Here is a 24,545-nt window from a genome sequence, read left to right as displayed (position 1 = left end):
CAAAAAAATAGAAAAGGGGGTGAGGGTCGAGAAAGGCTGTTCTGGATCAAAAAAAGACTAAAGAGAGGAACAAACAGCAAGGTGCGACTCTGGACTGGATCCAGTACGAGGGTGTGTGTGGGAGTCTCATTGGGGGCAATTGAGCAAATTTGAATATAAAATGCATACTGGTTAATAATTTTGCATCGTTATTAACCACCGTATTTTCCGGGTATCAAAACGGTATGGAGGTTCATGTAAGATAACGCCTTTGTTTCTAGGAGACATATGCTTAAGTACTTAAAACCGGCAGCAGTTCTAACGGGGACAGAAATAACCCCCAACTCCCGACACAAGGTTCGCGCGTGCGCACATCTCCGAGACTTACTTCGCGCGGCTGGAGGGTTGGAGTCGGTGCCACAAAGCGGAAATACGCAACGAGGGGTTCCGGTGACCGCGTAGGTTCCGGGGACTACGGCGGCAAAATGGAGGAGGTGCCCCACGGTGAGTGCGCAGAGGGTGTGTGAGTGGCGGGGCTGAAGGGACAGGAGTTACTCTAACTGTGAGTTTGTCTCTGCGCAGACTGTCCCGGGACCGGCAGCGACCAGGCGGGACAAGGGACCGCATGTCAGGGGTGTCCCAACCAGCGGTTATGCACTTCTGGAGTCGGCGCGGCTCCGGACCCAGGTGAAGAAGGGGCAAGGCCTGAACGGGAAGTAAAAGGCGTCGGCCCGGAAGAGGCGGGGCGTAGGCGGAAATAGGGCGGTGACGGTGGGCGGGACCTAAAGGATGCGTGACCGGGGCGGGGCCAGAGGAGGCACAACGTGGAAAAGTCGGTAGGAGTGAGGGGCGGGACTTGAATGAGTGACAGAGGCGGGGCCCAGAGGGGGCGGGGCCCAGAGGGGGCTGGGTCTTTAAAAGGCTGGTTCGGAGAAAAGGGGCGGGATAGGGGTGCTGAGGACCAGTGACAAGCTTGGAGTCAAAAGAGGTCTTAACATTTTCGCTGCTACGTTGGTCTGCAGAGGAATGATATTTCCATGCCGCTGACCGTGGCCTTCGACTTGACCCCATGAGCTCAGTGTTCCAGAAAGGAAGGCAAGGACAGCAGATGTACATTTTTCTGTATTTTTGTGTTTTTCAAGAATGAATAACAGTAGGAAATTTTCATACTTTAAAGTAACCATGTATTTTAATAAAATGCAGCACCTTAACAGTAGTTACTTAAAAGTATAAATCCTGTAATTATTTTCTGTGGATTTTTGACACATTTTGGAGAACAAACCTGAAATCAGTTAACGACGCAGTGCAAAGCTTAAGAGAGACCGGGCATGGGAGAAAGTCGGCTGGATTGAGGAGCTGGCCAGAGGTTTGAGTGACTAAGTGACAAGGTAGGGAGGAGGCCACCAGCAGACGTAATAAGGTATAAAACTTTGAAGTCAGGGAGTTTGGGCTTAAATCCTAGCTGGGTGAGCTTTCTTTGGACAGAATTTTCTTCCTTTTGAGGAGTGATTCTCCCATTCATTCATTCGACAGAAATATGTATTAATCAGTCTCCTTCCGAGGCACAGTGCTCTGTGCTGGGGATACAGCGGTGACAGGTAGATGAGGTCACTGCTCTAGTGGGTGTTGGTTCAATAGGGGAGACCCACAGTCAACAAGTAAGCAAGCAAATAAATCATCACAGCAAAAAGTGCTATGAGGGACAAATTGGATGGTGGGGAAGACTCTGGGAACCTACTAAAAGGAACTTGAAAAGCAGGGAGAAGAATTTTGAAAGAGTTCGAAGACAGACTTGGGTTTGGTTCTTGGGTCCCGCAAACAGTATTACCTTAAGCAAGAATCTTCACCTTTCTGGGCCTCTGTTTCCTCATCAATAATGGGGAGAAAAATAGTGACCTCACAGTGTTGTTTGAAGGATTTGAAATAAGGTGAAATAGTGAAAGCACAGCAAGTGTGTGATAAGTGGTAGCCCTCCATGACAGGTTCTTGTCACGTGCTTGCTGTGTTGTCAGGGTTTCTCAACCTTGGCACTTGACATTGGAAGCTGGATCATTTTGTGTTGTGGGCGGCTGTACTAAGTAGTGTCGGACATTTAGCAGCATCCCTAGCCTCTACCTACTACATGCCAAGAGCACCCCTTCCTTGTGACAACCAAAAATGTCCCCAGACATTGCCAAATGTCCCTGGCAGATGTTGCCCCAGGTTGGGAATCACTGCCACATTCATGCACCACATAACGAAGTTTCGGTCAGTGTAGGTCTGCATATATGACAGCGGTCCCATAAGATTATAAGGGAGCTGAAAAATTCTTACCGCCTCGTGACATAGCTGTCCTGACTTTATAGCATAAAGCATTTCTTACGTGTTTGTGGTGAGACTGGTGTAAACAAACCTACTGTGCTGCCAGTCGTATAAAAATACAGCACATAGGATTATGTACAGTACATAATATTTGATAATACACAGCTATGTTACTCGTTTATGTATTTGCTACTGTATGTTATACTTTATTGTTTTAGAATGTACTCTTTCTACTTATAAAAAAACTTTGCTGTAAAACAGTACGTGTGTGACACAGGTAGCAGCCCCATACATCTCACGTTTATCTTTTGATGACATCATCTTCTCTTGTGCATGCCGTAACCTCATGTTTCGTACAGTGACATGCTGTACAGGCGTGTGTCCTAGGAGCAATAGGCTGTGTCATACAGCCTAGGTGTGTGGCAGGCCACACCATTTAGGGTTGTGTAAATGCACTCTACAATGTTCGCAGAGTGAAATTGCCTAACACATTTCTCAGCACGTGTCCCCTTCGCATGACTGTATATGCAAAGCTCTCTTTGGGATTTGGCAATAAAGTAGTGAACACTTCTGAGTCCCACCCTGGTGGAGCTTATATTCCAGTAGGGGAGACAAATAAGTAAACCAACAAATAAAAGGTCAGATGTGATAATAGCCTTATTGTCTTTGTAGCACTTATTACTCCCGTTGAGTAGGTGGTATTTCACACATCATCCCTTAAAACAGCCCTAAGGACATAGCTCCTAGCCCATTGGAAGAGTGACATTTGGGATTTAGTCAGGGGTGTCATCACCTGAACTGCTTTCTTTGCAGCTATAGAGGAAATCAAAGAGAAAATGAAGACCGTGAAACACAAAATCTTGGTGTTGTCTGGAAAAGGCGGTGTTGGGAAAAGCACCTTCAGCGCCCACCTTGCTCATGCCCTGGCGGAGGATGAAAACACACAGGTGGGACCTTGGGAAAAACTGGGAGAGGCTCCTGTCTGAGGGCTCATGATGGCGTGTGGAGAAATGCTTCCTTAGACTGAGTTGAGTCGGCCTCTTTGATTTTAGTCCCTGCACAGAGGAGGAAGCATGAAACAGTCAAGCAGTGAAAGGAAGTATTTCATTGGGTTCTGCAGCTATGAAAATGGATGGCAGGTGTACATTTCTCTTAGCTTGCTGATGATTTATTACGTTAAGTTCAGACTTCTTTCTCTACCCTTTTCTGCTTTTTTCTAGGCCAGGGGTCTGCAAACTACAACTCATGGCCAAACCCAGCCCATCTTCTGTCTTTTTATGGCCTGTGAACTAAGAATGACTTTTCCATTTATAAATGGTTGTGTTAGATTGTTACATAAGCACCTACATAGTATCCTTGATTTGCCTACAAAGCCTAAAATGCTATTTAGCCCTTGAGGAAAACATTTGCTGACCTCTGGTCTCAGTGTTAACAAAAGGGATGGTAAGGTGAGGAAGAAAAAGACTCTTTACCAAAAAGGTCAAATGGAAATTTGCAGTACCTGTGATTTTTTAAATACATTAGGTTATTTATCGGGATTCATGATAATTTTGCTTGGACCTTACAAAATGATATCCTAATATTCACTGTGATTATCGTTTTCTACCTAATAAAACCATGACTATTGTGGGTTTCAATTTTTGTGGGTTTTTTTTTTTTTTTTTAACATAGAACACATTCTACCTTTTTCTCCAAAAAGAAATTTTGCTCAAAATTCCAATTAAAAAAACTATATATATATGTATGTATCAGAAGTGCTAGAGTGACATGGGTAAACCCAACTTAGAACCCAACTGCCAGCGCATTGACCCCTGAAATGGGACCTCTCTGTGGACATAATGTGTTGGCGCTGTGTGCGTTCTGGGTTAGAGACTGCTAGTCACTGCATTGCCAACTAAATGCCGTTTTCTCCATCAGAGCACTGTTGAGGGCCTGCAGAAGAGTTCTGTGTAAGGTAGAAACTATTTTATTTTCATGTTGAAAGCCAGTTGTGACCGTTTCAGGTCTTTCCATGGTCTTTGCATGTGCCTTCCTTCTTTCATGCATTGATTTACTTCTGAAAATTGGCTTTCTCTCCGTGCATTTTGAATATTAAAAGTTATTTTCATCTATGAGGGCTAACACTTTCACTTCATGTTTTTTTTTCTAACTCGTGACAAATGGTCCTCCACTTTTGTTTGCTTTTCTTTTTAAAAGATAGTGCTGGAAGGGACCTGTAGAGGTCTGTTTAATATTGAAATTTCAAAACTGCCACACATTGTCTATTATATTTTAAAACTCTAAAAGCTGGATAAATTTCAGCACTTTCTACTTGTGTAAGATAAACATTCTACTTCAGTATGAAATAGCACCCTAAGGTTTTCTTTTTTTTTTTAAAGACTTTATTGGGAAAGGGGAACAGGACTTTATTGGGGAACAGTGTGTACTTCCAGGATTTTTTCCAAGTCAAGTTGTTGTCCTTTCAGTCTTAGTTGTGAAGGGCGCAGCTCAGCTCCAGGTCCAGTTGCCGTTGCAAGTTGCAGGGGGCACAGCCCACCATCCCTTGCGAGAGTCGAACTTGCAACCTTGTGGTTGAGAGCCCGCATCCAACCAACTGAGCCATCCGGGAGCTCGGCAACAGCTCAGCTCAAGGTGCCGTGTTCAATCTTTAGTTGCAGGGGTCGAGGAGTCAAACTGGCAACTGTGGTTGAGAGCTGACTGGCCCATGTGGGAATCGAACCAGCAGCCTTCGGCATTAGGAACACGGAGCTCCAACCGCCCGAGCCACCGGGCCGGCCCCTCACCCTAAGATCTTAACATGAGAGAGACTTAATTTCCTCCACGAAAAAAATAATAAAGCCAGCAACAGTGGGCAGTGGAGATCAAGCCCTGCATTCTGATATGCCTTACATAAACACACACACACACACACACACACACACACACACACACACACACACAGTGGCCCCTGAGGTACCTCACCAGTATGTATGCAAGAACTCCAGAACTACATTTCTTAAATCATTGCATTAAAAATTAGAGTTTGCTTCAGTGGTTGGTAATTTTTTTATGTAAAGAGCCAGATGGCAAACTTAGGCTTTGCAGGCCAGACAGTTTCTGCATCAACTAATCAGTTCTGCCCTTAAACATGAAAGCAGCCATAAGACAATCCAAACAGTGAACATGGCCACGTTCAAATAAAACTTTATTGTCCCTGAAATTTGAATTTGATATAATTTTCACATCACAAAATAAAAGTAGTGTTTTCATTTTTATTTTCCCAACCCTCTAAAAGTGTAATAACCTTGTGGGCTGTACAAAAACAAGTGGCAGGCTGGATTTGGCCTCCGGTTGTAGTTTGCTGGCCCCTGGTTTGGTTTGTAACACCAAAAGCACCAGTGCTGGCTGGGCAAGAGCATCTTTGGAGGATTGAAACCTTGGGCAGGCCACAGCCTTCTTGGGACAGTGAAGAGGCTGGACTAGGTGATCTGTGCAGTGTGGCCTCCCTGTCATCTACTGGGTCTCAGTTCTCCTTTGTCCCTCATTTCTCTTCTGATCATTTTGTGACGCGTGCAGCTATTCACTGGCCTACATGGCTGACGTGGGCTTCTCTGGAATCTGGTATCCATCGTCCAAGATGTGCTCTAGGGATTTGGGGAAAGGGAGAGACTTCTGGGAGGACAGCTGGGCTTGGAGAAGGCGGGCTCAGGTGTGATGGGGACAGATGAGTGGGGGGCTTCAGGCAAAGGTATAGATGTGGAACCTCCAGGGCAGACGTGGAGCGGCAGGCAGTCTGGGGGGGCTGCTCCAGTGAAGGGAGCCAAGGATGAGGCTGACCCTGACCATGGAGGCTATGGGTGACCTGGTCTGACATTTGGACAGGAAAGAGGCACGATTTGAGTGTTGCTATGGGAACATCGCTGGACAGCCAGCTGAGGGTATGATTGAGGACATCAGACGCTAATGGTAAGTCGGCCAGGAGGTGTTGCTTGTTCTCCATGAGAGGCCACAAGGGTCCAGTTAGGGCAGTGGCTGGAAAAAATGGCAGGGAACAAATGAGGGCAAAGTTGTGGAGACAGAAGAAGCAGGGCCTCCCAACTTTGGGAGAAGAGGGCGGAGTCATCTGAGTGTTGGGGCAGGATAGTGCGGGTAGGCCAAGAACACAGGCTCTGGAGTTGGACCGCCCAGCTCCGCCCACACCACTGCTATGACCCTGGGCAGATTACTAGGCTCTCTCTGCCTCAGTTATCTCATTTGTAAAGTGGGCTCAGGACGGAGTGAGATGATGCGTGTAATGTAAAGTGCTTAACACGGTGCGTGATGTGTCCCTGAGTGTCCCTCATCATTGTTGCTTTATTCCGCTAACGAGTGTGGAGGGGTGATATTTCTGCTCTCGTGATAATGAGTTTCTAGCCTACCTAAGCGCAGTGTTGAGCAGATTCAATATATACTTGTCAATTCGTTCTTCTGTTAGTCAACAGTCTCTTGCCATTTGAAGGTCAGATTTGTACTGGCCACTTGGCTGGCCAAGAAATGTTTTCTCAGATTATCCAGATTACCCAGAATAATCGTTGCTTTTAGAAGCTGTCAAGCATATTCTCCACAGCTCTCTGGAGATGGGCTTTAACCAGGCCAGTTAAGGAACCACGTGTGAATAGACAGCTATTGACATATAATTACCCTTCCATATAATTATGTTTGGAAGTCCCCACTGCACACATGTCTAGACTTTGCAGTATGCTGAAGGAAAGCACACATCCAGTGTAGAAATAAATATGGCTAGATAAGCTCGCTTTCTTTATGCAGTGGTGCTTTAAAGAAGTAAGTCAGCACTCAGGAAAGTGTATTCCCTCCGGCAGAGCTAACTCGTGACTGAACACATCCCTGTCTCCAAAAGGTGCACAGTGTCGGCACATAGTAAACACTCAGTGTATCTTGTTAATTACAGTCAAGAGGCACACATTCTTCCCTGCCCTAAACTCATCAGGACGGGGTGGGGGGGTTGGGGGGCGGCGAAGCGCCCTGTCCTTTTCCTGCCTGCCGTGTGGCAAAGCTCAGTGCTAACTCTGAGCAAGGCTGTTCAGTGTTAGAGCTCAAGGCAGGCAGGTGTCTGATAACTCATTTGCAAAAGGTCTTGAATTGAGGCAGCAAAATCAGGAAACACCCCTGACTAATCATGGAAGATGTGTAAGTTGTGGTGAAGGGAGGCAGAGGAGCCCTGAGCTGTTATCAAAGAATCGTGTGCCATCTTTCCACTGCAGAAGTCACCAACGCCCATAAACTACCAATTTACCATCATGCTTTGTGAGCTGAAAGGTGAACTCTTACCATTGAAAGGTCTACGCTGGGTCCTTCAGGACTGTAGAGCTTTTAGGCCCATCTCTGGGGCTTGTAGACTCTAGAGGTGGAAGGGGCCTAACCATCCCCGAAACACTTGTTCACAGATGAGAAGCTCAGACAGATGGGGCTGGGGGAGGAGAAGCAGTTTGTGTGAAGTGACACAGCCTCGGAGAGCCAAGACGTAGGACTGGAGCCACTTCCCCGTGACCTCTTCCTAAGGGGAAGTTGGGATCCAGCCTGCTCCATCTTCTGTCTGGGAGAGGTGTGGCAAGGCGCCTCTTCTTCCCATCAGGCTTTTAGGGCCTTCTGCAGAGGCCCTGGTGAGTATTAGTGCAGGCAGCTTTCTCTCAGCTAGGGTGCTCTGGCTTCACTTGAGCAGAAAGTGAATTAACTAGACAGATATCGGGGATAGTGACAGGATCAACAGGCAGTCTGGAAGGGACAGGACACAGGGCCACTCCAGAGATCTGATAGCAGGAACGTGTCACAGGTCCCACCATGGGAGTGAGTGCATGCGATCTGTGTCTTGCATCTTTGCATCGTTTCCCTGAAAGATTCACCCTCTTGTTTGTGGGGAGTGTAATGCCTCAAAAGGAAACGGATTAAATTGTTCCCAAAAGAACATGGAGACCAGGCTGGAAAGCTGAGAGTATTGACAGAAGCCTGCCTAAATCGTGGGGCTCTGCTGTAAAATGTCTGTGGATTATTAACGCATCTGTCCCCAAGTATCCAGCTCAGGAAAGGCCAAGGATGTGAGGTTGTCCAATTGTCATTCTGTTGCACTCCCCGCGTCGTCCAGCAGAGGGCGCTTGAAGCAAACGGCCGGTCAAATGTATGGCGAGCTTGCCTGACCACGGGTCTGCGAGTGTGTGTGAGGAAGTAGGAGGTTGTTGGTTGTTGAGAGGGTTGAAGAAGGAAACAAGATGCGAATTTGGGACAAGTTAAAAAGTTACCCAAAGGCGCTGCACTTTGGATCCAGGACATCAGAGCTTTCAAGATGAGTACCAGCTGTCTCCCCAGCAGGTTCTGGAAGGCCGTCTCAGACCTCATTCATCACATGGGGAGAGCAGGGTGTCTGGGGTGGAGGGAGTCATCCCAGGCGGCACTTGCCACTAGCACGGAGCTTTTCTAAATGTCCTCCTTATTTGCATTTTCTTTTCTGGACGTTGAGCCTAATCGATTCCTAACCTTCAGGATCGCAGGGAAGTGGGACTTGTTCAGAGCTCAGCTGGAGGGTCCACCTGGCCCTCCTCACCAGGCCCCATGCGGTGGTGCAGAGAGCCCTGGCGTTGACTTGGGAGACCTCGGTTTCTGTCCTAGCTCTGCTCCTCACTCATCGAACAAGTCACTGGGCCCCTCTGAACCCCAGGCTCCTCTTCTGTAGAGCAGAGATCACGATCCCCACTCCCCAAGTACATGGTAAGGGCCAACTAAACAGTGCCAAGCCCAGAATTGCCAAGTGACCTGACACCCAGGTCCATAAGATCACCCTGGAGCTAGGCCAGACTTGGGGGTGGAGAGTGTTGATGTACTTTGCCAAGTTTTCTTTAGGCGTCTTAGGGCCGGGAGGGGCCGGGAGGATAAATGTTGTAACTCTCCCTCGTGAGATTCCACTTGGTCCACATTTGACCCAGTTTCTTTCCGTCTTCTCCCTCCTTTTCCTCCAATCCTGTGCCCCTCCTACCTGTGTGTATCAGGAGGCTTGTGAATTCAGTTATGTCAGTGCTCTGGTGTCTTCTTGTTCCCCAGGTGGCTCTTCTAGACATTGATATATGCGGGCCGTCAATTCCAAAGATAATGGGACTGGAAGGAGAACAGGTAAGAGCCGTATTACAGAACACAGAAAGTGGTCTCTCGCAGAAAACATGTTATGAATCCCTCGGCCTAAACCAAGGGGTCAGCAGAGCCCATGTGTTTTTATGGGGACACGATGAAACCAGGTAAATGTTCGCTAGTCCGTCTGTCTACCTGACCAACAGCTGTGCATTTGGGGGGTGGGATTATATATAAAGTTCATCCAAACCATTTGAGAAGTGCTGGTTTCAATGCCTTCTCAGAGGGGAAGGGAAACAGCAAGTAAAATGCAGAAGTAAGGTACAAAAGCTTAGTTCTGACTGGGAAAGCTAGACCAGGGTTGGCTGGGGGTTTGTGCCCTGGAAGCCAGGGAATATTTCTGCCCTGTGGTTACATCTGGGGAACTGAGACTGTGAAGCAGGCGAGTGACGTGGGGTCGGGTGTAGGGGGTGGGGGCAGGGCCCCCGGAGTCCGTGCAGGTGCTGGTGTCGCCTTCTGAGTGGGAAGAAGACGACCAGGGAAGGGTTCTCCAGGGGCGGTGCATCGAAGGTGGGCTGGAGGCTAGGCTGTGCCAGGGCTGTCAGGATGGGTTTGTTCTTAAGTGCCGGAACTATTCTGGGTGTTGGGGTGCATAGTGAGCCAGGCGGAGAAAGACCCCAGCCCTCATGGGGAAGGACAGATGATAAATGAAGATAAAAAAACTGAAGCAGGGGAAGGGGACAGACAGGGTGGGGCAGGGCAGGCAGGGAGAGCTGCTCTTTGGGAGCAGGTGGTCTGGGGCACCCCGCTGTGGAGAGCTGGGAAAGAACCTTCTTGGCTGAGGGAGCAAGTACAGGAGCCCTGAGGGGAGTGTCCTCATGTCCTCAGCAAAGTAGCCAGTGGGGCTGGGGTAGAATGTGGGGGGGCGGGTGGTGGAGAGTAGCCAGAGGCAAGTGGGGCCTGTTTGACGGGCTCTGCTCAGGGCTTGGGAAGGGATATGAGGCCACGCAGGGTCAGGTCAAGTGCAGGATCAAGCGTCTGTGGCCACACACCCGTGGGTAACAAGCTCTGCAGCACATGCCCACAGTAGGAGTGTGCATTTATTTACTTGTAAGTTACACGCATATACTAGTCACTGGACCAGTACGTAAATATTTTATAAAAATCGAAATGTTTAAGTGGTGAGAGTTTCCACTAGTTTATTTTCCTACACTATTGGGTCATCATGTTTACCCCTCTTTTAAGACCAGTGACGTAAAGGACGAGGGTAAGTAAGAAAGCCAGACACAAAGGACCACATATTATATGATTGCATTGTGATGAAATGTCTGCAACAGGCACATCTATAGACAGAGAGTAGATCCGTGGTCACCTAGTACTGGAGGGAAGTGTAGGGATTGGGGGTGACAGTTAAGAGGTGCAGGGTATCTTCTTGGAGTAATGAGAACATTCTACAATTGATCGTGGCGATGGATGTATAATTCTGTGACTATCCTGAAAGCCATTGCATTGTACGCTTTAAATAGGTGAATTGTATGGTATGTGAATTACATCTTAATAGAGCTTTTTTAAAAAGTAAGACTTCGTCAGGAGAAATAGACCTTCCCTTTTGGCTCCCGCATTGCTCTAATTTCTAAGATTAACGTATAATTGGGATTTGCCTAAGTTCTAGCTTTGAGACAAAGCAGCCATGCTGAGTTGAACACCTACTGCGGGAAAGAGTTTGAATCTTGAAGTAGCCCCAGTGAGCTTCCCCTTGACACCCCGCCTCCCAGTTTTTGCCCCCCTGGGGTCAGCAGGCCAGAGCTGAAGCTCAGGCCACTGACAGGGCAGGTGCTGTATCACCTGGCTCACTAAAGGTATTTCCTTCATTCCTGCACTTTTAGAGGCAACCTCACTACTCCACAGTTACCTGCATTTTGCTCAACAACCCCCAACCAATTTCTGTCACTCTTTGAAAATACCTCAGACCCCAGATTATATTTGACCTCAGGTAACTTTGGTTCTTTGACTAGATATCTAAACAGAGTTTCAAAATAACCCAGCTAGGTGGGGGGAAAGGGTATTGAATTATAGTTTCCATTACTCCCCTAGCTGCTCACTCCCTGTTAAGAGTTTAGTGGTAGAATTGTAGACAATGAATTGTATTTTATAAAACTGCCTTCTTGCTGTGAAAAGTTGGTGTATGAAGTGTAACCAGGGCGCCGAATTTACAAATGAACTTTGATGCCCATTTTCACGCAGGTTCACCAGAGTGGCTCAGGCTGGTCTCCCGTGGTGAGTTTTCACCTCTGTGCCTTATTTTCCAGGTAGGGGGTTATGGTCTGTGTGTGCATAGTGGCTGTGTGGTGGGTTGGCAACACAGTTCATCAGTCAACAAATATTTATCAAGGTTCTTTTCTAGGCCCAGGGAATACAATTAAGGCCAGGGATTGGCAAACCGTTTCTGTAAAGGACCAGACAGTAAATAGCCTCCATTTGTGGGCCATACTCTCCCCGTCATTATAGCTTGAAAGCAGTGATATGTAAATGAGTGACCATGGCTGTAGTCCAATAAAACTTTATGTACCAAAACCGATGGTGGGCCAGATTTGCCCCGGGGGCCATAGTTTGCCAACCCAGGTTAAGATAGTTAAGGAGATGATACTCACTCCAGCCAAGGTGAGTGTCATCGGGCCATAAGTAGTACCTCTTGCTGTTCCCTCAGTATGGTAAGCTTGTTTTTTTCCCCAAAAAAAGTGATTTGAAGATTCAAAGAGTGAATATACTCATAGATCACATGGTAAATTTGCCCCCAAAATGGCTTTTAAGCAAAATGTTTCTTGCCTCATCCTCTCCAGTTCCTAGAAGACAACCTGGGGGTGATGTCGGTGGGTTTCTTGCTCAGCAGTCCCGATGACGCCGTTATCTGGAGGGGACCAAAGAAAAACGGTTGGCCACTCTGCTTTCTAGCTTTCATTGCATTCTTCCGAGGGCAGAACTGCTGTGGGTTTCCTTTGCGTCCGGTCCTGTCAAGGTGACCGCAGTCACCCTGCCTGTAGGGCTCCGTAGGGCAGTACTTTTAAGTCTCCAGGTGCCTCTTTCTTCACTGGTTGAAGATAGCTAATAGAAATACCAGTTCCCATTACAAATTTTAGTATCTACTATGGGTTCTTTCTCTTCTGAAAACCTATATAACCCTGAAATTATTCGTATTGTGGTTTTGTAGTGGCTTATTGGTGCAGAGAGAAGTGTGTGAAGTAATACTGATAGCAGATAGATTGGGCACCGAGACCTAGGGTGACAATGCCAGTGTCATTTGGGGCAAGGTTCTTCAAACTCAGCACTATTGACATTTTGGGCCAGATAATTGTTGGTTAGGGGAGGGGAGGGCTGTGCTCTACACTATAGGGGTACCCCGGCCTCTATGCGCTAGATGCCACTAGTACTCGACCCTGGTCGTGGCAACCAGAATTGTCTCCAGACGCTGCCACACAGCACTGCTTTGCAGTCCAGACCGACCGTAATAGAGGTCACACTGTGCTTCTGTAAGGTGTCCTGAGAACAGCGGCGGGAGAAGAGAAAAGGCCTCAGGCAGGTTCTTTTTCGCAGGCATGATCAAGCAGTTCCTCCGCGATGTGGACTGGGGAGAGGTTGACTACCTCATCGTGGACACTCCGCCCGGGACGTCGGACGAGCATCTGTCGGTAGTGCAGTACCTGGCGGGGGCCCACATCGACGGGGCGGTGGTCATCACCACCCCTCAGGTGAGCGCGTGCGGAGGGCGCCGGGTCCACACTGTGCCGTGCCGGTGCTGTTACAACTCAGATTGTCCTCGTGGTCACGTCATTCTTGCCGTGCTCATCCCTCGGGTCCCCACAATGCACCGTGCTGCTTCCATTGTGTTTCAGAGCAGTTCAGGAAGGCTCCCCAGGTTTCCACAGAACCAGCCTGGGGCGTAGACGGGGATTTCTGGATAAGCTGCTCTGGTCCTGGCCAGCTCCTTCCATGCCAGCCACATAGAGGCCGTGCTGAGAGGAAACTTAGTAGATCCAACAGGGAACAAATGCAGTTGGGTCTGAGACGTGCTTTAGTATTATTGCCACTGCTCTGAAGGGTCCCAAGAAACCAACAGATGATTCTCTTCAGTTATGCTCTCTTTACTCCTAAGAAGCACAAGAAAGGGGGTTTGTTTATTTTTATTTTTATTTTTTTATTGGGGAATATTAGGGAACAGTGTGGTTTTCCAGGACCCATCAGCTCCAAGTCAAGTTTTCGTTTTCACTCTAGTTGTGGAGGGTGCAGCTCACTGGCCCATGTGGGAATCGAACCAGGGACCTGGGTGTTATGAGCACCGCGCTCTAACCAGTTGAGCCAACCAGCCACCCAAAAGGGGGTATATTTTCGTCTCCCTCTGAACCAGTCAGTGGGACCCCTCATCTTTCACCCTCACTGAGCACCTACTACGTGGGCCAGGCGCCATGGTGTAGACTGGTCCTCTCTCATGGCTCACATGGTTCACTGAGGAGCTTGGGTGCTGGACACACCTGTGCTGCCAGCGGTGTGACAGGCACAGCAGGCCACGTGACGGGGCCACGCTTGGGGACTGGTAGGACAGGATTCGTGTCTGTCAGCTCACTCTGGTACCCTGTGGAGAAAGATGTTGGGGGCATGCGAGGGGCAGGACACCATTTATGTGGCTTGGGGCTGGGAGCACATGGCCCGAGGGTGGCGGTGGAAAGAAGATGGATTCATCCTTAGGAGTGTTTTCTACTGAATTTTTAAAAAGTGGTTGGGGCCCTCTAGACCAGCAGTACTATCAAGAGTAGGTCCCACCGAAAATACCTAAAAGGAAAACGATCGAGTTGGAATGTACCACTCGGGATGTTGATGGTGGGAAAGGTTTTTCATGTGGCACATGGGAAGTCTCTGTACTTTCCGCTCAATTTTGCTGTGAACATAAAGCTGCGCTAAAAATAAAAGTCTGTTGCGAAACAACAACGGAAATGTAGCCGGCACAAGGTAGCTTCTCCAATATGACATTTGTTGCGAAAGGAAACATGGAGTCTCCCTAGGGTTTAAGAAAAGGCGACAGACCGAGAAGATGCTGGCCCTTTCCAGGAAGGAAGCCATGGCAGCGTGCTCCACACGTGTGCCCTTTGTACAAAACCCCTCTGGAAAATGTGGCTTCAGGCAAGAGACACCTACTTTCTCAGAGCCCTTCACACCTGGCACAGGCACAGGCAGGTGGCTTTTGGGGACGGTCATTTTCGATGAAGCTGCAAGGCTTTTATTACAGGACCCCAAGGAGAGAACCACAGAGGTGCAGTGAGATGCACAGACTAATTTGTAGCCAGTTTACTTTCTAGCTAAATGCCTTGTCTGTACCCCGGCCTCCAAGAGGCCGAGAGCCAACTGTGTGTCTCAGAAATATAGATGACTCGAAGCTCTGATCCTTTGGGAACCCAGGAATGTTAAAGCCACACATGCTGAGGAGTAGCCATACTTGACAACAGCAAGCTAGGACACACGTGTCTGCAATAACATTGAATGGGGAGGAGGGAGGGTACAAAGCACCGATTATACACAGTACTCATACCGTAAAGTGCAGAGAGTTCAGAAGTGACTGTGACATGCTCCAAAGATGATAATATCTCTCATTTTCTCCATCAGGTTGTTTGTGTTCATAATAATTTAGATCAGAGTTCAGCAAACTTTTTCTGTAAAGGCCCAGATGGTAAATATTTTTGGCTTTGGGAATCATACAGTCTCTGCCGTAGCCACTCAGCTATGCCACTGTGGGACGAAAGCTACCAGAAGTGACAATTATGTACAGGGTCGGGCATAGCTGCGTTCCCAAAGGACTTTACGCAAACAGGCAGCCAGCCCAATGTAGCCCACAGGCCCTTGTTTGCCATCCCCTGACCTAGAAAATAGTGTATACTTTGGCATAGCGTAGTGTGTTAACGAGAAAGTAGACATCCAGCTATGTTAAAAGTCACGTTTCGTAGATTCATTGGATGTTTGACGTTTGGCTGTTCAGGTTTATTCTTTCAGGGTTTTTGTTTTTGTTTTTTTGTTTTCCTTTTAATTTTATTGGGGAACAGCGTGTTTCTCTAGGACCCATCAGCTCCAAGTCGTTGTCCTTCAATCTAGTTGTGAAGGGCGCAGCTCAGCTCCAAGTCCAGTTGCTGTTTTCAATCTTTAGTTGCAGGGGGCGCAGCCCACCATCCCATGCGGGAATTGAACCAGCAACCTTGTTGTTGAGAGCTCGCCCTCTAGCCACCCGGCCACCCCTCCGGAAGCTCAGCAGCAGCTCATTGTCTTCAATCTAATTGTGGAGGGCGCAGCTCACTGGCCCATGTGGGAATCAAACTGGCAACCCTGTTGTTCAGAGTCCACACTCTAACCGACTGAGCCATCCGGCCGCCCCTATTCTATTGGGGTTTTGAAGGAAGTAGCTCCCGGAACAGAGCTTAGCCCATAGTCGGCACTAAATAAATACTTACTAAATGAATGGCGCACATCTCTAAGGCTTCATGATAGAAAATCCACAGCACTGCAACTGCCCTCAGCCACACTAACGCTCCCTTTCTTGTACTTTGACTTTGAAACAACTGGTCTTTTGAACGTTGATAGGAGGTGGCCCTCCAGGATGTCCGGAAAGAAATCAACTTCTGTCACAAGGTGAAGGTGCCCATCATCGGGGTGGTGGAGAACATGAGCAGTTTCATCTGCCCCAAGTGTAAGGTGAGCGTACGGTCTGACCCAGCCCTCCTCCCGCAGTTGAGGAAATGGGAAGGGGTCTCCGCGCAGCTGGCTCTGCCCTCCCCATCATTCCTGGAAATGGGATCATAATTAAAATCCTCTCTTGCTGATTTCATGCAAGCCCTTGTGATAATTAGTGTTTCCCATTCAGAGTACCGTGGGTTTTTTTAACACGTTGCATACGGTTCACGAGGGATTTAAACCCTGCCGTACGCAACATGTTAGGTTTCTTTAAAATGTGGTCCATTCTTATGATTCTAAAACAAAGTTATGATGCATCCCCCTTTTAATTTGCCTCACAGAAAGAATCTCAGATATTCCCGCCAACGACCGGGGGTGCGGAGGTCATGTGCCAGGATCTGAAGATTCCTCTACTTGGCAAAGTGCCTCTGGACCCACACATAGGTAGGTGAGTCTAAACAGCCCGATTCTGTCGCCAAGGGGGGCCTTCACGCCCCGCTCAGCCACACCGCATAACTCAAGACTGGGGCATTGGCTCCTGGGCCCACCATCCAGGAGCTCACCTTCCAGCTCAGAGAAGCAGTGCAACAGGTGGGCAGGTAGCCGAGGAAGCAGGCAGATCGCAGGGAGGATGGGTGATTGGGTTGGGCCTAGAAGGGTAGAGGAGAGATTGGTCGGGGAGATGCCAGGAGGCAGCGGGGGGTACCAGGAAAGGAACAAAGGGACCCTTAGGAGACTGTTCTGGGACCTGTACTTCCCAGACCTGGTCCAGCTCCCGTGAACATAGGGGCTTCCCTAGCTGCTTGCACCATGTCCCCATGGTAGCTGCACCCCTGCCATCCCCTTCTCACTCCGGGCTCCTTCCCTCGCTCAGGTTTCCCTGCCCCATAGGGCAGTGCACTTGGGGAGTCTAGGAAATGCCAGTTCCACGGTTGGCCGCACCAGCATCCACCTAAGGTTGGGGAGCAGCTGTGGGTAGTGGAACCAGCGAGCCTGCTTCTCCAGCAGTGCTCAGCGTCTGGGGAGGGACGGTGGGAGGCCGCCCGCAGGGGCACCCGGATTGGGGTGGGCAGAGCTGACAGAGGAGGCGAGACCACCCCCCACCCCCTGCCTCGTGCTCACCTGGGAGCTGAGGTGACATGGCCTACAAACAACCTGCATATCATAAGAGGACGCTGGAGTGGACGGTCTTGGGAAAGACTAGCAGGCAGATCAATAGCAATGTGGAATGACCTTCGAGATGAAATTATTCGAGGAAAAGCAATGGGCAGAACATGGGTATTGGATGCGCCTATTCATTTTGGGTTTTTTTTAGTATCGAGTATGTATGTGCATACGTATGCCATAGTTATACACATACATTCTAGACAGACATCTGAAACACTGGTGGCCTCTTTTGGACCCACTGTCATGGCATAACCTTTTGTATTCCATGCCTTTTCACCATGTGCATTTATTAACTTTTTACTCAAAAGAACGCACTGATCTTTTAAAAGGCAGGTTCCTGGGCCCACCCAGAGGTTGCTGAATCCGTTTTTTGTGGGACCCTTGAGCCTGTATTTGCCATATACCACCCAGATGTCTCGTAGGCACACACACTAAAGACCATTGGGCAGGGGAGGGTCAGAGCCATGTTGAAATGCTAGCCGGGGTCCCCGCTGGATGGAGGGGAGACAAGTGAGGTCTTTTGAGACCCCCCAGTGTTCTTTCCTGGCTTTGTTCTTCATTATGAGTGCAGTGGGCTCAAGATCTTAACGTCAGAAGCACAGAAAGAACCCCAAGGCCATGTTGCCACTGTGCTTTCTTCAGGGATTTAATTTTCTTTCATCTGTTTCTTTAAGGGAAGAGTTGTGATGAAGGCCGGTCCTTTCTGATTGACGCGCCAGACTCGCCAGCCACATTAGCCTACAGAAGTATAATTCAAAGTAAGTGTTTATGTGAGTCTTGTGAATTCAGATGGCTGTGGAGCCAGGAAGTAACGTAACTGAGCTAAGTAGGCTGGGTGTGGGAAGATTTGATTTAAGATCATAAACAGTCACTGCCACGCAGCGTCGGCTGGGGACGGCAGGGGTCGTGGGGTCTGGGATGACCTGGAGTGTCGCCCTCAGCCCAGGAAGGCAGGAGTCTGGGAGAAATCTTCCAGTACGTCAATGTTGTGAATTAAGTCATCGTGTAAAAGACACAGCGAAGGTGAATTTTATGGCATAAGAAATACATCTCAATTAAACTGTAAATAGAAAATTGATTGAGGGGGACAAAAAAGGCCAGTGAGCCAAACCAAACCCACGTGCAGGCCTGATTCTGCCAACGGGCAGCCATCGGAGGCCTTGAATTTGCTGCAGAGGTGTCAGTAGTTTAAAAAGTGCTGGAGTCTTGCTTTGTGCCAGGTTCTTTTTGCCAGAGAAAACGGCGTCAGGGTTAAGTGACACCGTTCCCAGGCTTCCTGATCTGCGACTGGACCAGGGAGAGGCCTCTAGCTGGTGCCTATAACCACGATGGGCAGTGGGCAATACTCCAGTCACTTCGAAGATGCAGGGCAGCAACAGAAATGGGTTTTTGTGGCGAGTTAAGCCACCTGGGGATTCCACCTCAGTCTAGACGCGCCCTGGAGCCGTCAGAGCTCCTCTGCCTGCCATCTTGTTTTCCAGGAATCCAAGAGTTTTGTAGTCTCCATCAGCCAAAAGAAGAGAACCTCATTGGTTCCTGAAACATGGGGGAACATTATGGACGCAAGCAGCATGTCCAGTCAACCTGACCAGCTCGGGGACAGAGTGGGGGTCACAGGCAGAGAGGGACCAGACTGGTGTGGTGTGAACTCACTTTTTCAGAGACACTTTAATCGTCTTAATATTTGTACACTTTTCTTTAGAACATATGTAAAGGGCGTTCTTTACAAATGTGCCGTTTTAAAAATAAAAACATCTCCTCAAACCTCTTCCTGAGGCCTGCTTCACTGAATAACCAATGGCTTGTGGGTTGTGGAATTCTTCTCTCCTGGAAGCTTATTTGAGTAGAGAACCTCTGGCTTCAGCCCCTGCTGCCTCTGAAGATAAGCCTAAAAAGGAAACAAAGGGACGGTGTGTGGCTTCACTGCAAAACACACACTCACGGTCGTAACAGCATAGTCCACAGACTAAGAAAAATTAAAATAGTGATAGATCCTCATGTTAGGGCTTGTTCTGAGAGCAAGCATATGATGCAGCTGGGTGGAGTCAGAAGACCCTTGAAAAGCCCTTAAATCACCCACGTAGACAGAATTGAGGGTCTGTGTCTATACCCTGTACAATCATATACACTATAGCCAGTAATTTACAGTGTCACACAAGACAATGTACCGTTTTTGTTTTGTTTTTAATTACATAAAAAGGAAAGACAGCTGTGAACTCTAAAATTATCCACATTGCTGTGAGATGCTCACCGTGTGTGAGATGCACAGGAACTGAGACAGCTGAGGGAAGAGTAAATTCCTGTTTTCCATCTTACTCCAGACATACGAGTAGAATGGTGGGCAAATCCCCTTGTTCTTTCCCTCCCATTCTCTCATTTCCCTTCCACCCGCTTCATACCTGCACATACGGTCGAATCTGCATGTGTCCAGTGTGGGAAGGTGGGACCCCTCTAAAGGGCAATGAGGTCGCAAAGCCCCGGGGACACCCAATGCTCAGCCTGGTTCCTGTGTGGCTATGTAGCCGGCCACTCGGGGAAGCCCGCCCAGACCACAGGCACAGCTGAGCCCAGGGGAGCTGCACTTTTCAGAAGCCCCCGGCCCGCACCGTCCAGAACCCTGCTGTGATCCCGCCTCTTACCTAACACTTGTGGATCTCCAGCCCCTCAGGGCCAGGCTTCTGAAAGTCGCTTGGGCAGGCCTGCAAGGGGAAAGTCAGCCATGCCCTTTGGTTCCCACATGTGCGTGGTTTGATTCTGCTGATGCAAGGCCAGAGCAAACCCACAATGTCCCAAGAGCCTGCAGAGCTCGTTGCTCAATGTCTTGGTGTAAAGTAGCACTGTGCAAATTTAAGGTGGTTCAAACCATTTCAGGATGAGCCTGGGCAAATCTAAAAGATCTCTTTTAGAAATATATGCGAAGTTAAAAAAATTTTTATGGTTCTTAATTCTGTAGTCTTAAAAAATCACTTAAAAATAACAATGGTAGTCACAAAAGAATAAATACTGTATGATTCCACTGATGTGAGGTCCTTAGAATTGTCAAATTCATAGGGACAGAAAGTAGGCAGGTGGTTGCCAGGGGCTGGGGGGACGGGGAACAGGCAGTTACTGTTTGATGGGTGTAGAGTTTCCGTTTGGGAAGATGGGTGGTGGTAATGGTTGCACAACACGAATGTAAAAATGGTTAAAATGGTAAATTCTGTGTTGCGTATATTTTACCACAATTAAAGAAATTAACAGTGGCAGCCTGGCTGATACAGAAAACATCAAAAATTGCAGATGCCAACAGGTCTCCTTACTTGCGTGTCTGGAAAGCAAGGGTCCAGGAGTTAGACTTCAGTAACTCACCGTCTGGAACACTGTCTGGGACAGGAAACTGGCTGTGACTTTGCTGATGTCACTCTCGCCTCCCATCTTACAAAGGATGTAGCCATACAGATTAGCAGCTTGGAGAGCAATCCCGGCTATCACGAGAGCCTGCGCGCAAAGCAAAAGTGAGTTTTCTGAGAGCATATATTGAAACGTTCCTCCCAAACCAAGTAGCAGGGGCTCTGGCCTCCACCTGGTAGTAACAGCGAACCTTTACTGAGCATTTACAAATACTCATGGACACCTTTGACCATCACCAACCCGAGAAGTCCCTGCCATCAGCATCCCATTTTACAGGGAGGGAACTGAAGGCCACCCAGAGAAATGATAGTGGCCCAAGGGCCCAGAGCTGATGTGGGTCAGAATCCAGACTTCGGAGCCCGTGCTTTTAATTACACTGTCACTGATACTGGCTATGGATATTTTGTTCTCTCATTGAGTGAACCACCTAATGGCAACAAAATATGGTACCTCTGAAATGAAACTTCTGACCGCTTAAGGCTAGCTTATTCCTACTTAAGAAGGGTTCCCTGTCCAAGGTAGGATGTCATATGCCTTTTCTAAAACCTCTCAGCAGCATTATTTGTATGTGCCAAAAGGTGGAAACAACCAAATGTCCCTCAGTGGATAGATGGGACTAAATAAAATGTGGTATAGCCATACAGTGGAATATTACTCAGCCTTAAAAAGGAAAGAAGTACTGATACCTGCTACAACACAGATGAACCTTGAAAATAAGTTCAGCTAAGTGAAAGAAGCCAGACACAAAATAACACATACTGCAGGATCCCATTAATAGGAAATAGCCAGAAGAGGCAAACATATCGAAACAGAAAGATGAGTGGGAGCCAGGGGCTGGGGTAACGGGCAGGGAGGGACGTGGTGATGGCTGAAGGGTACAGGGTGTCATTTTGGGGTGATGGAACTATCCTAAAATAGATGGTGGTGGTGGTTGCATAACTGCATATACTAGAAGCCATTGAATTGTACACATTAAATGGGTGAATTGCATGGTATGCGAATTAATTCAATAAAGCTGTTTCCAGTCCATCTTTCAATCATTAATGAATAAGGAAAACCTACTCCTGCGACCCCTGGATCTGTACGGATGTCAAAGCAACGTCAGAGTCAAGGAGTTGCCTTACCAGCCACTTTAGCTTCAGGGAGAACAAGGTGCTGAAGAAGAACACGGTCCAAATCATGGGGCAGATAATGAGGCCCAGCCAGAATATTCGGGCCTCAGCCTCTGTGGCAGCTGCACCACTCGGAGAGACCTGTGTGGGAAGGGGTTCAGGCTGTCGTTTTCATTGATCTTGCGCGTGCTTCTGTTACTTGCCGGAGCACCAACGACAGTAGACTCCGTCTAGGGCGTGTATCACATCCACCCAAAGCCCAGAAGGAAACCACGGAAACATCCCACAGCCATTTTTTCCATTCTGGTTTGACTGGTAATGGAGAATACCTTTCTGGCTTCAAAAATCCAGTGGCTTTTCCCATCTTCATCTATCTGGTTCCACCAGCGGAGGCCTACCATGAGCCGTCCAGTTACGTTCTGAGGAAAATGGACAGAATGACTGTAAGCACGCCACAGGTAAAAAGGGTCCTCTCGCTTTTATGGGTGAATCAAACGAAAGTCACCAATTCAGGTTAAACTTGTGCTGGGAGCAGAGAAGGCGAGGATTGAACTGGGGGGGTTTCTCAAATCAGTTTTCGAGGCTTCTAAGTTTTAACTATGCTCACTTCAAAAAGTGAAGACTCCCAAACTGTATATATTCATATATAGAATATTTAAATATTTACATAGTGTTAATCCAAACCCATGTGGACTTGTCCCCCTCATATGGTACATATTTGCAACTGTGATAATTGGTAGACCCAGAAGCCATTTATTCACACCGAACAATATATTTCTTTTCCCTTTAATTTTAAGTGACTCTGGCTCAGTATTCTTAAGTATGTATTAGCAGTTTCAACCAAAGTATCTCTTGACCCAAATCAGCTACCTGCATTGGGACAGTCACCATCTGGAAGCACAGCCCAGGTGTCTCGGGAGCAGTAGTGTCACAGGTGAGGGGCCTTACCTTCACAGACCAGAAGTCAAAGGACAGAAGGAGAAGCACGGTGACAAAACAGCCCACAAAGCTTCTGCTGAACCAGTCACAGCACACATAGGTGACGATGGCACTCACTCGGAAAAACAGGTGGAAAAAGGTGGCCAAGGGGTGCCTAAGGGAGAACCGGAAAGGCCCAAAGGGCCTTGGCTGAGCTCCCTCCGTGGTTTTTGACTTTCCATGTTCTGCGCATTTCAGGCCAAACTCAGTCAGGCTTCAGCTCCAAGGATAGTAAATTAGCCCTCAACAGTCATTGCTACACTAGCCTTTTGTTTTCTCCCTTTCGAAGAATCCCGTACTTTCCCCTTATTGAATTCCAAATATCACTTGCCCTCTTTGAAACTGGGTCACCTTTGAAGTGCAGCGTGACAGTGATCACTGCTTTCCCAACTACCAGCCATAATGACCAGTTCCCTAAAGATAACGGTGAGGTTATTCCCCAGTAACAGAGCAGCGAGGCCACGTGCAGCCCGTCGGTGCTGTCCTGCAACCCGTCGGTGCTGTCCTGTCATCAGGGAACACGTGCTCCTGGATGGAGGGAGAGGAGCCTGATGTATGAGGGGCAGGTCTAATGTGTCGTTGCTCATAACAAGTGGCACTGCAATGATGAAATTTAACCCAGGGGAAGATGGCTTTTCATTGTCCTAAGCAGATAGAGAAAAACACTCAAGCACAATCATGAAGCAACAGTGCAAGCCCGATGACGATGGCAGTTAAAGCACCAACCCAGTGCCAAGGAAGAGGAGGGAGCGGCAGGCCTCCCTTCCAGAGCGGTGACTGTGCTTTGCAAACCTCCCCTTCGTGCTGCCAGGTACAGTATTTTCACAGGAAGCCAGAAGTCCAGACTTGCAATGGGAAATTGGATTTTTAAATGATGGTGACTAATTATGTTAATAAAATACTACAGGCTTTGTTTTCTCCCGGCCCACAAGTCACCAGCTTGCAGCATCTGGGATGTTGAAGACGCAGTCAGCAAACCTGCAGGGGGACGAGCCTGCTGGATTTTCCCAAAGAGTGTGGTCAGAATAAGCAAACTAGGGGCTCCTATAGAATTGTGCAGTTTCGGACTCCCAAGGGAACGTGAATTTGGAGTGATTTCTGCATGTACCCTAATGTCCCACAGGAAGAAAGGGACATGCCCAAACACCAGCCATTCTCCGGAATATTTCTGATCTGTGCTTTCCAGAAACTGAGCTCTCCCAGCAGCCTGGATGAAAAGCCAGCTTGGGGACTACCCAGCATGTAAAAATGAGACGTGATCACATAGAACTTCCACATCTGGAATGTTCCAGAAGATCAGACCCTTGGGAGTCTATTATACCTTTTTTTGCCTTAAATCTTATTGATGATTTTCAACAAACTGTTTTCATACAATGTTGCCCCTTTATGCTGAAGATAAATGAATCTATAACTGAAAGTCTTTGAGGGCAAACACCATGTTTTAGATAATTTTATATCCCCAACAGTGCCTGGAATTTAAGATTCTCAGCAAGTATTTGTTGTGTCAAAACTTGTCATCAAGTTTGGTAAGGATCACTGGGACATCTATTTTTCTTTCTGTAGAACAATATATTAATAGACTGAAAAAAATAGACTCAAGTGTACCTGATCCAGGGTAAAACCTGGAAGTCAATGCATTCGAATAAATCTCCTGCCCACCACTTTTTTCAGCTGTGGTTTCCTGAAATAAAATGCAGAAAAATTTCCAATTGTTGGAAGTTCTGCTTCGTTGAGTCCCGGTTAACTGTTTCTTTAACTTGTAATGGAAGGTATTATTATTATTGTTATTCCAACAAAGCCCAAAGCAAGCAGAAAGGA

At 47.9% G+C, this 24,545-nt stretch overlaps 3 protein-coding genes across 8 annotated transcripts in view; 1 reads left to right on the top strand and 2 right to left on the bottom strand.

Annotated features, from left to right (window-relative positions):
- TEKT5 (tektin 5) overlaps positions 1–567 on the bottom strand; it is a 52,187-nt gene extending 51,620 nt beyond the window's left edge. For all 4 annotated transcript variants that reach the window (XM_074322577.1, XM_074322578.1, XM_074322576.1 and 1 more), the window contains exon 1: positions 368–567. The gene's annotated coding sequence lies outside the window, so the exon portion shown is untranslated. The remainder of the gene's footprint in view (positions 1–367) is intronic.
- NUBP1 (NUBP iron-sulfur cluster assembly factor 1, cytosolic) lies at positions 391–20,665 on the top strand. 2 transcript variants are annotated; one of them, XM_019714065.2, is made up of 11 exons: positions 391–483; positions 562–666; positions 3,094–3,227; positions 9,349–9,417; positions 11,617–11,649; positions 12,213–12,303; positions 12,964–13,118; positions 15,991–16,101; positions 16,422–16,524; positions 17,922–18,005; positions 20,527–20,665. In XM_019714065.2, the coding sequence occupies exons 1-11, from the start codon at positions 465–467 to the stop codon at positions 20,631–20,633; spliced, it is 1,011 nt and encodes a 336-aa protein (XP_019569624.2). In that variant the 5' UTR covers positions 391–464; the 3' UTR covers positions 20,634–20,665. The 2 variants fall into 2 exon arrangements, with proteins under 2 accessions (XP_019569624.2, XP_019569625.2); XM_019714066.2 differs by lacking the exon at positions 20,527–20,665 and adding an exon at positions 18,729–19,015.
- TVP23A (trans-golgi network vesicle protein 23 homolog A) overlaps positions 18,887–24,545 on the bottom strand; it is a 23,574-nt gene continuing 17,915 nt past the window's right edge. Inside the window, exons 3-8 of one of the 2 annotated variants that reach the window (XM_074322579.1) lie at positions 22,698–22,842; positions 22,079–22,168; positions 21,762–21,890; positions 20,596–20,724; positions 19,887–19,946; positions 18,887–19,135 (exon numbers count right to left, since the gene is read on the bottom strand). In XM_074322579.1, coding sequence (XP_074178680.1) covers positions 19,887–19,946; positions 20,596–20,724; positions 21,762–21,890; positions 22,079–22,168; positions 22,698–22,842 — 553 coding nt within the window. In that variant the 3' untranslated portion in view covers positions 18,887–19,135. The remainder of the gene's footprint in view (positions 19,136–19,886; positions 19,947–20,595; positions 20,725–21,761; positions 21,891–22,078; positions 22,169–22,697; positions 22,843–24,545) is intronic. The other variant, XM_019714069.2, reaches the window with a different exon arrangement.

Source organism: Rhinolophus sinicus, linkage group LG18, assembly GCF_036562045.2.
Source record: "Rhinolophus sinicus isolate RSC01 linkage group LG18, ASM3656204v1, whole genome shotgun sequence".
NCBI classification, from domain to species: Eukaryota; Metazoa; Chordata; class Mammalia; order Chiroptera; family Rhinolophidae; genus Rhinolophus; species Rhinolophus sinicus.
Note: the sequence above shows the minus strand (reverse complement) of the source record. Positions and strands in the feature narration are given on the sequence as shown.